The following is a 15,903-nucleotide window of genomic DNA, read 5'->3' as shown; positions in this document are numbered from 1 at the left end:
TTAGCGGGAGTGCACCCCCACCCAGGACAGGCCACTTATCCAATTCACAGACTCTGGAACCATCAATCCACAGAGCTTCCATCTTGTCAGGATTCAGCTTCAGTTTATTGGCTCTCATCCAGCCTTTTAAAGCCTCCAGGCACCGGTCTAGCACCTTCACTGCCCCAGCTGACTCTGAGAACAAGAAAAAATCTATATCGCGCTCTATAAATATATCTGTATATAAATATGGATTGGGGGGCGGCCTGGAGACACCCCCCCACACACACACACAAAGATAGAAAGACTAACAACAGAGTATTAAAAATTCATATTTTAAGCTAAACGTTTCGACTTCTGCCCTCATCAGTAGCTGTGCTGTTAAGTGGGGATCAGGAGTAGCAGTTTGGAATGCATGGAGATGAAAGTTCCTTAGGAGAATAAAAACCAGAGCTATGATTGGTGTAATGCCTACCAATTGTCCTCCAGATTAAGGCCATCTGGACTAAGAGTTCTGAGTCTGTAGATCCAGACATTTTCCCTTTTTTCAAGTCATAAAAATGCATGGATCTGTGGACTCAGAACTTAGTCCAGATGGCCTCAATCTAGAGGACAATTGGTAAGCATTATGCCACTCGTACGTCTGTTTTTTCTCCTAAGGAACTTTCATCTCTTGGCATTCCAAACTGCTACTCCTGATACCCATTTAACAGCACAGTTACTGATGAGGGCAGAAGCCAAAATGTTTGGCTCAAACTATATTTTTAAAAATACCCTGTTTTTAGTCTTTCTATCTTTCTTATACATTTTACCTTAAGACTTCATCCACAATAGATCCAGAACTTCCTTGTTGCTTCCCTGTTGGTCTGCTTTACACCAACCTCTCTATATACATATCTGTTTGTTTTATTAATTACATTTCTGTACTGACCAATACCCAAAGCTCTCTGGGCAGTTCACAAAAATACGCGCGTACACATATAGATTCCCCCTTTCCCCCATGGAGTTTAAGGGAGAGTATATATTCCCCCTCCCCCATTTAATCTTCACAACAGCCCTGTGAGGTAGGTAAGGCTGACAGATGGTGACTGATGCAAGATCAACTAGTTTGCGCCGTGGCCAAGTGGAGATTTGAACCTGGGTCTCTCCAGTCCTAGTCCAAACACTCTATAACCACTGCACCATACTACCCTTGGGCTTACAGTCTGAATAGGACATGCCGAGGAAGGAGAACGGAGGGTTTGGAGTTATGTTGGGGAGCTTGGAGGAATCCTTGGGCTCGTGTGTTCCATCCTTGCCTCACATGCTCCTTGGTTATATTTTATATCCCACCGTTCTCTGAGGCGGTGTGTTGTTGTTGTTGTTGTTCCCCCTCCCATTTTATCTACACAACAACCCTGTCAGGTAGCTTAGGCTGAAAGGTGATGACTGACCCATGGTCGCTTGGGGAGTAGGGATTTGAACCCAAGTCCCCCGAGTCCTAATTCAACCCTCTAATCACTTCACCACACTGGCTATTAGCATTATTAGTATCCCTCTTAGCATTATTAATATCCCTATTATTATTAGGAAGAGGCGGGAGAAAGCATTTTTCTGAGACTTGTAGACTGGGGGGCGGGGGGCAGTGGCCGACTTCCCTAAAATAGTGGGTGCTGGGATGATTGGTGTCCATTGGAATGATGGTGGGAGCGTTTTTGAGATTGGTAGGATTGGGAAAGGGTGGTTGGGGCAGTTTTCCTTAAAGTAGAATTTATCGCTATTGATATTATTCGTATGATTGTGAGTGTCTGTTGGAGAAGTGAAGGAAGAAAGTGTTTCCCTTGGTCTTGTGGGAGAAGGAAGAATGGGGTGTGTGAGCGGAGATTGCCTGCTGGAGAGAATGAATGTTGTAGGCCAGGTATCTGCTATGGTTTAATGATATATCAGCAGCTTAGTCTAGATGCATGGGACATTTTTGGGAAAATGTTCCAATTCAGAAGCTTCCGGAGAATTCACATCACTAGGGACAGACCAAAGAAGAGTCGAGGCATCTGAGAGAGAGAGAAGAGACCTCTGAGGTGCACCGTGAATAAAGTTTCTTGATGTAAGGCCATTCTTCATGGGCAGCTGACTTGATCTGTTTTAGCTATTCCTTGAAGAAATGTGAATATAACTCTGGTATAGTGCATGTACGTCTGTTCTGAAGTAGGTCTTATTAACATCAGTGGGGCTTCCCCCCAGGCCAGTTTGCTTCCTCTTCCCGCCTCTGTTTTCCCCAGTGTCTATTTTAGATAGTAAGCTCTTGTGGGGCAGGGACTTGTTGATACTGCTCATTTAACTCTGTAAGTTGCCATGTACACTGATGGTGTTGTAGAAGGGGCCATAGCTTAGTGGTAGAGCCCTTGCTTTGCATGCAGAGGGCACCACGTTCAATCCTTGGTATCTCCAGGCTGGCCTTGGAAAGAATCTTGCCTAAAGCCCTGGAGAGCCATTGCTGCCAGTCAGGGTTGTCAACACTGGGCTAGATGGTTTGACTTAGTATGAGGCAGCCTCCTATGTTCCTTTAAATAATACTAGCATTGATCGCATGCCCTCAAAATACCTCACGTACTTAATCTTGTACATGAAGATTGCAACAACCCTGCAAGGTGGATCTATAGTATTGTCTGCAGATTAAAGAGGGCTGAGGCTAAGAGAGGGTGGCTAGGCAAAGGTCTCCCAGCGCATTCATTGCAGTGGAAAACTGTGGTAGATTCACATGTCCATAGGGTTTGTCAAAGGGCCTGGGGCCAGCAACGCCCTGTTCAGAATGGGGCTTGTTCTGCTCTAACACTGCTTCTGATCGGCTCCAGCGACTCTCACAAGATCTGGACATACCGTGCATAGATACGAGGAAATACGTTTCCATAAATATCCTCAAGCATGATCTTCAGTTTAGCCACATCTCCCCGCCCCCATGTTAATTGGGTTGTAGCCTCAGCTGCCCCCCCCCCCCCCGAATTGCTTCCCCATCCCAGTGAATCTCCAGGATTCCCTCCCCACTCTATGCTTAGGCCCTGATGACATATGAACTGAAGTTGTGGTGTTTTTTTTCACGTTCCCTTTTGAGGAACATCATACTCAGTGAGGGGTACCGAAAACAATCCAGTAATGAATGTCAAGCAGTTGAGTCTGCTTTCTCTCTGCTTTGCTCCACCTGGTTTTGTCCTTTTCAGTTGGGCAAAGCTCTTAATACTTCATTTATATTTCGTAGAAGAGTAGGGTTGGAAGGGGCCTATAAGACCATCGAGTCCAACCCCCTGCTCAGTGCTGGAACCCAAGTCAAAGCATCCCTGACAAGTGGCTGTCCACCTTCATCTTGAATGGCTCCAGTGCGGGAGCGCCCACCACCTCCCTAGCTACCTTTGCTTCGGTAGCTCCCATTACCTTTGCTATTTTCTGTAGCAAAACCTTGCACAACTATTCCATCACGTGATGGGCTTTCAAATAATGTTGTCTTCTTATATGGCCTGTAAAACCAGCTTGTCCTCCTTCCTCCCCACCATTTCCATGTTCTCTTTTCTTCTATAGCTGTTATACTACTGAGTCTCGTGAACTGTTTCCAGGTCATAACGTTCTAGGAAGCTGGGGAGAGCTAGAGTATCGAAAGGAATCTCGCCTCTGCCATGATCTCACTTGGTTCAGGGGGCCCTAGCCGGCCTCTTTCAGTCTACTCTAGTAGCCAACTCCAGACACAGACAAAGGATTCTTTTCAAGGCTTTATTCCTTTTACAACTTAATAACTCTATCACCAGCGACTAAGCTATGAACAGCAGAGTAACCTATGCCCCGGATTGGAAACAGTTGGTCCCCGTTTGAAGGAGAATCACTTGCAGACCCTGAACTTATGGGCTAGGGAGAGTCCCTCCCCTTTTCCCTTGGGTCCTCTGGACGCGACCATTGCTCGCACGCCAAACGGGCGCTACGCCTCCTTTCCGCGCCCTCCATAGCTCGTCGCTCTTTGCGTCTGTGTCGAGCATCCAGCCAGCCCTCCTCCCACGTTCTTTCACTCCCAGGACCGCTCTCTATGTCTGGAATGCCAGCAGGAGGAATCTCTGCCAGCTGCGGCGCCTGGGAGGGATGAGCGCACTCCTCTCCCACGCACGGCTGTTCCTCCTCAGAATCCGAACTGCTCTGAGGTTCTATGGGCTCAGTGTCCACCCTGACACTTGGTAGCCTTTGGCAAGCCACTGGCCGCCATCGCACACGTCGGTAAGCCAGACTTCTGGAGCATCCTGGCTTACTGTGAATGAGCTATGTGCTGGTGCGTATGTGCTGGTAGCTCCTTCACTCCCACTTGGCTGCTTCTGCCAGCGGGAGCAGCTAAAGTAACCAGAAAATGAAAGGTTAGCACGTCTTCCAGACTGGAACTCCTGGCTTGCTGCTCCCAAACAAGCCAGGATTTGTAAACCAAGAACAAACCCCAGTTTGCGATCCTGGTTTGTAAGGGGCGCAGCAAGCAAGCCTCCCTCCCAAGTTTGGAGAACATCCCCCTCCGCCCCCCAAGTGTTCAGTTTCTAGTTAATTTAGCTGCTCCTGGTAGCAGGAAGAACCAAGCGTGGGCTTTGTGCACTCAGCGCATTCATGGTAAGCCAGGATTCTCTAGAACTCTTGTTAACCATTGTGTGCATTCTCTGTCTGTCTGTCTCTTTCTTTCCCTCTCATTCTCAGGGTGTTCTCCTCACTGCCCCCCCTGCAATCTGCAAAATGGGAGATAATAATAATGACTTCTCTGATAGGGTTCTTGTAAATGGATAGGATAACAACTTGATAATGCTTTGAGCACTTGAAAATGCTTAACAGAAATGTTAAGTATTATTATTGTTACTGTTATTCGTTAGTTTGGTGTATTTTTGGATTCGCTGAATAAGCCCTTGAGGTGATGTCCGATGCTGCTGCTGAAAATAATATATTAATTATTCGTTATACTTCTTGACGGTGGTGGTGTGCTCCTATGAAGCTACTACTCTCATAGCCTTTTCTGCTGAAAAATGGGATAAAATTACTTTAAATAGAATAATGCCAGGGTCGCTGTATCTTTTGTTATAAATATGTTGTGTGTGGAAAAGCACTACCTTGCCAATCTAAAGTTGTTCTCCACATGTATCCTTTCTTATATATATCAGATTCCCAAAGGGCGGTGATGTAACCAAGAACTTGAATGTCATTCTGTACTTTATTTAGGCATAGTTTCCTGGATGCCCGCTCCGTTAGTCAGCATTTTAGCCCCGGGGCAGGGAATCTGCCCAAGTTCAGACTCAGCAATACATCTGTCCTCTGCTTGACCGAAAGTAAGCATCAGTAACTCAAAACTCAGGTTCTGTGGTGAGAATCCCATTCTGCGAGCCTGTAAATGCAAGGTCACATTGGCTTATGCATTCCAGAGACAAAGGCATCTTTCCGTTCTAAGGCTGGGTTTGACAACATTTTAACAGCCTTTTCCCCCCCACCTCCTCTCTCAGATGCTTATACTGGTGCCAGATATGCATAAATACATTAAAGGACTTTAAAAACACAGTGTGTGTGTTTTTAAAGAATATCAAGAAGGCAAGTGTAACCTTCAACCAAGTGTTGCAGTTTGTCTTCGCTGCCTAACAGCAGTGCCCTCCTCCAGGATATCTTAGGGCAACCATCCCCAACATGATGCCTTCCAGATGTATTGGACTACAATTCCCAGCATGCCCCAGCATAGCTGGCTGGGGCATGCTGGGAATTGTAGTCCAATACATCTGGGGTGTCCCAGGTTGGGGAAGGGTACCATAGGCTGTAACCCTGCAGCAGCCTTCCTCAACCTGGTGCTCTCCAGATGTGTTGGACTACAACTCCCATCACTGCAATTCCACTCCATCCTCCCGACCCGTTTTCTGTTTTTCTTTTCCAGTCAACATTCCATGGCTACCCACTATCACTCAGTCCCCTTTGGGCTGCTGTGGGGTTTGCCGCCTTCATTTGTTTTATAACTGTAATTCCAAGAGCGAGTGTAGTAAGGATCTGGTTGTCGGCTAGGAAGCCCTGAGCTCAAATCTCATATGCATCCCAACCACCGTTGCTGGCGTTAGACCAGGGGTGGGCAACCATTGTCACTCAGCCTGATTTCAAAAGCCCTCTGCGTGCAAGCAGGTCAAGCCTCTGGCAAGAGCAATCCGTCCTGTCACCGGCAGCCCGCTTTGCAAGAAGAAAGAGGAAGAGAAAGAAAAGGGGGTGACAGAAAAAGAAAGGGGCGACTAACCTACTTTTATCTCTGGCCCTGCTCGCCGCTGACTTATGGTCCCTGACAGTTAACCCTGACAGAAAAAGGTTTGCTCACCCCTGCATTAGACAGACCATTTTTGCTCAACCTCAGATCTCTCCCCCAACTGGCATATCTTATTAGACTTCTGTAAGAGTGTACGGATGTGCTTGTATACTTAGATCTTTACTGAAGGGCATTCTTTGTATTCCACCACCGATTGAGGTATGGCAGGTGGATGCGTAGAACCAGGCCATCTCAGCGGAGGTGCTCCCTTCACTGAACAAAGGTGTTCTTTGTTTAGAAAATCCTGTCTGTGCTTGTTCTGCCTTCAGGTGCCATGTTAAGACACTCCGCTTTGGGCTGGGATAGCAAGTGGCTTTGTTCGATTCTTTTGCTCCTACTTTTTTTTGAGTTTGCTGATTGGTGTTCTGTTTGTAATGCATTTATTAATATTTGGTAGCTGCTTTGTGGGTCTATAAGGATAGGCAAACGGTTAAAATATTTAAAGAAGCAAGTAAAGTAGATTATGAATGCTTGAAAAGCTCTAAGCAAAGCTAACTTTTTTCATTTATGTAAAATGCATAATATGAAGAAGCTTTAGTAGTTGTCATGTTTGGGTGACTATTTCTCCACTTCCCCTTCTGTTTTGTTTAGTTAAGCACCTTGCATCTGAAGGAGGAGAAACTCAAGCCGGCCTCCAATGGTGAGTGTAGCCACGATGTCCTGGGTTGATCCGACCATCGGTTACTGTCACTCCTGCTTCCAAATCTCTTTCCTGTTTTCTGCTCTTGTGAGTTGGCACCCACAGCGAACGGTGATGCTGCTGACACTGTGCCTACCTTACAGCTAGGATTTTAGCCTCCTAAGTACAAGGCAGGACTTGTACACAGTACAAGGGGTTCTGAGCAGTTGGCTTAGTAAGGTACAAAAATAGGAGTCCTGTGGTACATAGCCACTAACAACTGTATTGTGGCCATAAGCTGTTGTGGCCCAGAATCCACTTTGGCAGATGCAGCAAGCGGTGTTCTAAGCTGCTTCGTGGGCATAGAGGTGACAGGAAGAGAAATTGTAATTGTGGGGCAGAAAGGCCATGAAATACGTCTATTTGCAAGACAGCCCCTGAATACAAAGTTCCATTGGCGTGGGTGTGACCCGCTCCCAACTAGCAGCCACGCCTGTTAAATTTGACATAGCAAGATGGAGAGAGCAAACTCCTGAAGTGGGAGTTTTGTAGCAAGTTCTGCAGCAAGAGAGCTGCTCCCAGTCCTTGCTGAGTCCTGCAGCATCAAGTTTGCTTTTTCTTGTATTGGCCCCAGGAGCGTAGCCAAGTCATTTGTAGTGTTAGAGGGGCCTAGAGAGCCATAACACTTTGCTTAAGTTCATTACTGGTGCAATTCCCTTGCTAGTAAGCCTCTGAGCATGTGAAGATGATTCAAAGGGCCGATAACAGCCTTCTCAGTGCATTCCGTACTAATGAGTAGAAAGCCTTATCAGGCCGTGCCTGAGAAGTGAAGCTGTGTGTTTATGCTGAGCTGCAGGTGGCTGTGCGGAGAACCAAACACTTCTAGCCTGTGCTGGGAACGAACGCCAGGGGCGCTTGCTAGTGTCGTGCTGCGTTATTGCTGACATGTATGGTGCAAAACCCATTTGACCCCATGGCTCGTGGTTCAGAGAAGCTGCCTGATGCAACCATTGGGTACGCCTGTGTGCTGTAAGCTACTCAATAAAGTCTCCTTGTAAGTAAACCTGGATCGGATTTATCACTGTCTTGGCACCTCTAACCTAAGAGTTAGGGGCAACACAGTTGGCGCAGTGAGCAGGGTGCCAAAGAATGCTGCTATGTTCAGATTCAAAGGGAAGGAGGATTGGGGGGTCGACGTGTTAAACCGACCCCAGGCTGGCTGCAGTTGGAGCTGTGGGGTCCAGCTGCAAGCAGTTGGCGGTCCTGAGCGGCCCGATTGCATGGCAAGTTACTCAATGAAGTCTCCTTGTAAATAAACCTCTGAATCCGATTTATCACTATCTTGGCACCTCTAACCTAAGAGTTCAATGCCCGCGGCTGGGGCGATACATCATCATCATTAACATTTCTATACCGCCCCATAGCTGAAGCTCTCTGGGTGGGTTACAGAAGTTGAAACATTAAAATACAACATACAGAGTTTAAAAGTTTATGACTGTGACGTAGCTGCTTCAGCCTCCCGTGGGAACTTGGAAGTGTGGCGGTTTTAAGGTCAGCAACAGCATGTCGTAGGAGGTTTTGGTTCCTTCCTGACTGCAACGTTCTCACTCTAATCAATGGTTGTGAGAAATCGGACTTGGACACCCTTGAATTAGAGGTTCGTGAGTACGCGGCCTGCATAGACACGTGGAGAACCTAGTACCGTTGCACAGCTGAACTCCTTGACTGGGTGGCTCGGTCGCACAGCGCGGGGTGCTCAGCGCAGGTAGAGTGAGCATCCTTTGCAGAGCAGAACTCCATTGTCCCATGAAGGAAGCCCGTCCCATTCAGTCTGACTGCGCGGTAACAACTGCTTTGTCCAAACGTAGGGGCTGTTGTCAAGACAGATGACAATGCAGAGAAGACTGAAGAGGAGGAGAAAGGTAAGCCGCTTGGGGTCTGGAGAGGGGAGGGGAACGGGGCGGGGGGAATAATGCAGTGGTAAAACATGTGCCTGGCATGTACAGAGTCTCTGGCCCAGTCCCCTTCGTCTCCAGTTAACGCAGGGCTGAGAAACTTGTGGCCCTCCAAGGATTTTGGCCTACAATTAGCTAACAATCCATGTACAAGGTTATGTTATTGTCATACAAAGCCCTAAACAACTTGGGACCTGGAGAGGTAGCAGACCGCCTTCCCTTCTACATACCCACATCATCAGAGGAGGCCTTGCTGGTCATTCCGAAACTAATGGAACGTCGCCATGCAGTACCCAGCGGTAGGCCTTCTCGGTAGTGGCACCCCCACTGTGGAAAACCCTCCCTCGTGCCGTTTGGGAGGCAGAAAATGTGGCATCATTCAAACCCTTCCTGAAAGCCCCCTTGTTCACCCAGGCTTTCCCTGGGCTGTGATGAAATGACTCGTGCTGCTCCATCTTCCTGCTCCTTGTATCGCTTCGATTGTAATTGGAATGGTTTTTAATGCTGTGTTTTTAATACTGTGTGTTAGATGTGAATTTAATATTTATTTGTGAACTGCTTAAGGATTTTATTATATTTACCAGTTTGTAAATATAGTTGTATATAAATATCACAAATAAATACAATTCCCATCAGCCATAGCCAGTGGTTAGGGATCATGGGAAGTGTAAGCCGAAACATTTGGAGGGCCACAACTTGCCCAGCCCTGAGTTTAAGGATCTCTGGTAGCAAGGTTGGGAAATCCTTCCGTCAGCCTTTGAGAGCTGCTGCTGGACTAGTCGATGCAGAGCAGGATCAACCGATGGTCTGACTTGGAATGGCAGGTGCCTGTCAGGGAGGGCCCTGAGCTCAGAAGGTCCACCATTCCATCCCTGGCATCTCCTGTTAAAAGCGGGTCGGGTACCAAGTGATGGGGAGGGACCCCACCTGTCAGGGAGGGCCCTGAGCTCAGTGGGAGAGCACTTGCTTTGCGAGCAGAAGGTCCGCCATTCCATCCCTGGCATCTCCTGTTAAAAGCGGGTCGGGTACCAAGTGATGGGGAGGGCCCTCACCTGTCAGGGAGGGCCCTGAGCTCAGTGGGAGAGCACTTGCTTTGCGAGCAGAAGGTCCGCCATTCCATCCCTGGCATCTCCTGTTAAAAGCGGGTCGGGTACCAAGTGATGGGGAGGGACCCCACCTGTCAGGGAGGGCCCTGAGCTCAGTGGGAGAGCACTTGCTTTGCGAGCAGAAGGTCCGCCATTCCATCCCTGGCATCTCCTGTTAAAAGCGGGTCGGGTACCAAGTGATGGGGAGGGACCCCACCTGTCAGGGAGGGCCCTGAGCTCAGTGGGAGAGCACTTGCTTTGCGAGCAGAAGGTCCACCATTCCATCCCTGGCATCTCCTGTTAAAAGCGGGTCGGGTACCAAGTGATGGGGAGGGCCCCCACCTGTCAGGGAGGGCCCTGAGCTCAGTGGGAGAGCACTTGCTTTGCGAGCAGAAGGTCCACCATTCCATCCCTGGCATCTCCTGTTAAAAGCGGGTCGGGTACCAAGTGATGGGGAGGGACCCCACCTGTCAGGGAGGGCCCTGAGCTCAGTGGGAGAGCACTTGCTTTGCGAGCAGAAGGTCCGCCATTCCATCCCTGGCATCTCCTGTTAAAAGCGGGTCGGGTACCAAGTGATGGGGAGGGACCCCACCTGTCAGGGAGGGCCCTGAGCTCAGTGGGAGAGCACTTGCTTTGCGAGCAGAAGGTCCGCCATTCCATCCCTGGCATCTCCTGTTAAAAGCGGGTCGGGTACCAAGTGATGGGGAGGGCCCCCACCTGTCAGGGAGGGCCCTGAGCTCAGTGGGAGAGCACTTGCTTTGCGAGCAGAAGGTCCGCCATTCCATCCCTGGCATCTCCTGTTAAAAGCGGGTCGGGTACCAAGTGATGGGGAGGGCCCCCACCTGTCAGGGAGGGCCCTGAGCTCAGTGGGAGAGCACTTGCTTTGCGAGCAGAAGGTCCGCCATTCCATCCCTGGCATCTCCTGTTAAAAGCGGGTCGGGTACCAAGTGATGGGGAGGGCCCCCACCTGTCAGGGAGGGCCCTGAGCTCAGTGGGAGAGCACTTGCTTTGCGAGCAGAAGGTCCGCCATTCCATCCCTGGCATCTCCTGTTAAAGCGGGTCGGGTACCAAGTGATGGGGAGGGCCCCCACCTGTCAGGGAGGGCCCTGAGCTCAGTGGGAGAGCACTTGCTTTGCGAGCAGAAGGTCCGCCATTCCATCCCTGGCATCTCCTGTTAAAAGCGGGTCGGGTACCAAGTGATGGGGAGGGACCCCACCTGTCAGGGAGGGCCCTGAGCTCAGTGGGAGAGCACTTGCTTTGCGAGCAGAAGGTCCGCCATTCCATCCCTGGCATCTCCTGTTAAAAGCGGGTCGGGTACCAAGTGATGGGGAGGGACCCCACCTGTCAGGGAGGGCCCTGAGCTCAGTGGGAGAGCACTTGCTTTGCGAGCAGAAGGTCCGCCATTCCATCCCTGGCATCTCCTGTTAAAAGCGGGTCGGGTACCAAGTGATGGGGAGGGCCCCCACCTGTCAGGGAGGGCCCTGAGCTCAGTGGGAGAGCACTTGCTTTGCGAGCAGAAGGTCCGCCATTCCATCCCTGGCATCTCCTGTTAAAAGCGGGTCGGGTACCAAGTGATGGGGAGGGCCCCCACCTGTCAGGGAGGGCCCTGAGCTCAGTGGGAGAGCACTTGCTTTGCGAGCAGAAGGTCCGCCATTCCATCCCTGGCATCTCCTGTTAAAAGCGGGTCGGGTACCAAGTGATGGGGAGGGCCCCCACCTGTCAGGGAGGGCCCTGAGCTCAGTGGGAGAGCACTTGCTTTGCGAGCAGAAGGTCCGCCATTCCATCCCTGGCATCTCCTGTTAAAGCGGGTCGGGTACCAAGTGATGGGGAGGGACCCCACCTGTCAGGGAGGGCCCTGAGCTCAGTGGGAGAGCACTTGCTTTGCGAGCAGAAGGTCCGCCATTCCATCCCTGGCATCTCCTGTTAAAAGCGGGTCGGGTACCAAGTGATGGGGAGGGACCCCACCTGTCGGGGAGGGCCCTGAGCTCAGTGGGAGAGCACTTGCTTTGCGAGCAGAAGGTCCGCCATTCCATCCCTGGCATCTCCTGTTAAAAGCGGGTCGGGTACCAAGTGATGGGGAGGGACCCCACCTGAGGCCCTGGAGAGCCGTTGCCGGTCTGAGGGGGCAACGTTGGCCTAGATTAGGGGTTGCAGAGCCTCTTTCAGTGCCCACAGGCCAAATCGCATTTCGGAGAAGCTGTCAGGGGCCACGTTCCAGGGGTGGCTGGGCAGGCCGAAGGCAAAAGGGGTGGGCAGGCCGAAGATACAGCGTAATTTAACCTAAAGCTCTGACTGCCAATAACTCAGCCTTAGGAGTGGCATTTCAGCCTTTTAGAATGGGAGGAAAAACTGCACAAAAGCCGGGAAACCATCAAACAATTGGTGGTTGGGAGAAAAGGATTGGGGCCAGGGGAAGGGAGCACAGCTGTGTTGGGAGCCCAGGAGCTAGATAGACCAAAAGAGGATGGCTTCATATTATTATTACATTTATATCCTGCCTTTTTTCCTCTTGCAAAGGAACGCAAGGTGGATTACATGGTCCTCTTCCTCCTCTCCATTTTATCCTCACAACAACCCTGTGAGGTAGGCTAGGCTGAGAGTCAGTGACTGGCCCACAGTCACCCAGTAAGCTTCAAGGCTGCGAGGGGACTAGAACCCGTGTCTCCCGGGTCCCATTCCAGCACTCTAACCACCACAACACAATGGCTTTCGGTCATATGTTGATATGATGTTCCCTTGTCACACGCAAGAGACTGCTGTGTTGCCTAGGGCTGACAGGGCAGAATGCAAATGGCAGGACTCGATCAGTGAAAAGGTGCAAGACTGAAAGTGCACTGTCTATCCCTGCTTCCTAAATCGCAGGCATCATTCTCCATAGTTAGGGAAAGGCACTCTGGGCATGCTCAAGAACCAAGTTCTGCGTTCTGAGCCTCAGTGTTGGAAAAAAGGTTCCGGGGCTTAGCTGTGGTGAGCTCTGGCTTGAATTAATCATTGCTGCTTTGCTCCCTGTGTTTAAATAACCTACCTACCTTATTTTTAAGATGCGTAACTCCATTGGACAGACATTTCCAGCTCTGAAACGCCCTCGATCCTTGACACTTTGATCCAACAACCCTGTGCAATGTATCTGGGACACTTTCATTGGGAATTCTTCCAGCTTCTTACTTCCCAGTGATGTTAGCATGTGTTTGCATTTTATGTACTCAGGGCATTAATTGGATTCCTATGGTTAATTTTTCTTGGGAGCATTTCTAAATTGCCTTCCTACTAACAGCACCCTCAGGCAATGAATAATAAAAACTTTGGAACAGTTCAGCAATTTAAGATGGCAGGATATTAAAACAATTGGTGAAAATGAGCACAGCTGAAAAATTAAACCTGGAGAAAGTCTTCTAATATTTGCAAAGTTTTTCACTCCAGTGGCTTGAAAATGTACCATGGGAAGGCCTGGAGGGCTTCTTGAGGGAGGCTGTTCATACCATATCTGAGCAGGCTAGACTTACAGACTGTACAGGGCAGGGGGGCTTTGCAAAACATCCAGAAACTTCAGTGGGCGCAGAGTGCAGCAACAAGATGGATGACGGGAACCTGATTGCATAGACGCTGATATTATGCCTGCTCTGTTGGCTTGGGATTTGTTTCTGAGCCCGATTCAAAGGCTGGTCTTGACCCTCAGGGACCAAAATAGTTTGGGACCTGGATATCTGGAGGACCGCTGCCTCCCATTTCAGGCTGCTCACTCACTTTGGCCTTTAGAGGAGGCCCTGTTCCACATCTCATTCCCATTGGAAGCTCAGCTGGTTGATAGATGGGTGTCAGGAGCGCCCTGGTGGCCTCTTTCAGTAGACTCCAATAGCCAACTCAAGACACAGACGAAAGGATTCTTTTCAAAGCTTTAATCCTTTTCCAACTTAATGACTCTTTCGGATGCTAATCACCAGTGACTAAAGCAAGGAACAGCAGAGTGGCCTAAGCTTCGAATAGACAGTTGATCCCTGTTTGAAAGATAGTCACTTGAACACCCAGAACTTATGGGCTAGGGAGAGATCCTCCCTCTCTCCCTTGGGTCCATGGGAGGCGGCCATTGCTTGTGCGCCAAACGGGTGCTACGCCTCCTTTCCGCACCCTCCATTGCTCGTCGCTCTCTGCGTCGAGCATCTAGCAAGCCTCGTTCCCGCACTTTCTCACTGCTAGGATCACTATCTATCTCAGGAATGCCGGCAGGAGGAATCTCTGCCAGCTGCTGTGCCTGGGAGGGATGAGCTGGCTCCTCTCTCACGGATTGCTGTTCCTCCTCAGAAACAGAACTGCTTTGGGGCTCTGTGGGCTCAGTTTCTACCCTGACAATGGGATAGAACATAAGAAGAGCTGTGCTGGATCAGACCAAGGGTCCATCCAGTCCAGCATTCTGTTCACACAGTGGCCGACCAGCTGTCAACCAGGAAACCGCACGCAGGACACGAGTGCACGAGCACCCTCCCGCCCATGATCCCCAGCAACTGGTATACATAGGCTCACTGCCTCTGGGACTGGAGGTAGCACATAGCCATCAAGACTAGTAGCCATTGATAGCCTTCTCCTGCAGGAATTTCTCCAACCCCCATTTAAAGCCATCCAAATCGGTGGCCATCACCACATCCTGTATAAGAACATAAGAAGAGCCATGCCGGATAGGGGAGACTCTCCAAACCTGATGTCCTTTGGGTGTATTTAACTACAACCCCCATCATCCTTGACCATGCTGGCTGAGAATGATGGACATTGCAATCCAACTCATTTGGAGGGTGCCAGGTTGGGAAGAGACTCCTTTAGGTGTCAATTAAAACCAGCATTGTTCCAAAACATATTTTAGTAGTGCCGCCTTTGAGAAATTGTTGTCAGTGTTGCTGTTGATTTCCTAGGTTTCACTTTTGTTTTTACGATGATTAGCCACTTTGGGGATGGAAAACCAGGATGTCACATATGGAATGGGCTGCCCCAAGATTCCTGGAGGAAAAAGCTATCAGTGGCTACTAATCTGGATGGCTCTGTGCTACCTCCAGTACCAGAGGCAATGAGCCTATGTGCACCTGTTGCTGGGAACATGGGCGGGAGGGTGCTGTTGTGCTCGTACCCTGCTTGTGGGTTCCTGGTCAACAGCTGGTTGGCCACTGCGTGAACAGAATGCTGGACTCGATGGACCCTTGGTCTGATCCAGCAGGGCTCTTCTTATGTTTTTAAGATGTGGTTTAGAGCAGGGGTGGGCGGAAGGTAGATCTCCAGATGTTTTGGACGTCAACTCCCAGCATTCTTGACCATTGATCATGCTGGCAGGGGCTTCTGGGAGTTGAAGTCCAAAACATCTGCAGATCTACCTCCTGCGCACCCCTGGTTTAGAGGGCTTTAAAAGAGACACATTCATGGAGGAGGAGATCTTCAAGGGCTACTAGTCATGATGGCTGTAGGGAACCTCTGCTGGCAGCATAACTTAAGAGTACCAGTCGCCAGGAAGAAGAGCAGCACAGGCCTGTTGGCTTCCTGAAAGTATCTGGCTGACCGCTGTTAGGGTGCTAGACTGGGTTTGTCTATTCTATTTATTTAAAATTATTGTTAAGCTGCTTTTTTAAGGATGGAGCCCTCCCAAGGCAGAGCGCACAATAAAAGAAGGAATGCAAAGCAAAACAAAAATCTGTACAAACAGCCATTGCCAATAGTTCAGCAGCCCCAAAACACTATTTGTGAAAAAGCAAGCAAGAATAAGTGGATCTTCAGAGGTTTTCTGAAGGCCTGCAAGGAAGTGGCCTGACAAGCCCCCAGTGGAAGCTTGCTCCAGCAATGTGGGCCCACTACCAAAAAGGCCTTCTCCCTTGTACTCAACAGCCTAACCAGCCTTGACAACAGGCAAGTGAGAAGGGCCTCTCTTTCTGACCTTTGAGTGTGGGCAGGCTGGTACGGGGAAGGTGGTCCTTCAAG

The 15,903-nt window shown here is 49.8% G+C and overlaps 1 protein-coding gene across 1 annotated transcript in view; it reads left to right on the top strand.

Moving 5' to 3' along the window:
* The window catches only part of LOC146335435 (ATP-dependent RNA helicase DDX19B), a 55,862-nt gene that overhangs the window by 10,013 nt on the left and 29,946 nt on the right, over positions 1–15,903 (top strand). The window contains exons 2-3 of the mRNA XM_084821787.1: positions 6,884–6,932; positions 8,780–8,833. Coding sequence (XP_084677913.1) covers positions 6,884–6,932; positions 8,780–8,833 — 103 coding nt within the window. The remainder of the gene's footprint in view (positions 1–6,883; positions 6,933–8,779; positions 8,834–15,903) is intronic.

This window comes from Heloderma suspectum, chromosome 15 (assembly GCF_057233095.1).
Source record: "Heloderma suspectum isolate Gila_16-S chromosome 15, 16-S_ref, whole genome shotgun sequence".
Classification (NCBI taxonomy): domain Eukaryota; kingdom Metazoa; phylum Chordata; class Lepidosauria; order Squamata; family Helodermatidae; genus Heloderma; species Heloderma suspectum.
The sequence above is the reverse complement of the archived record's forward strand: the minus strand, read 5'-3'. Positions and strand labels throughout refer to the sequence as shown.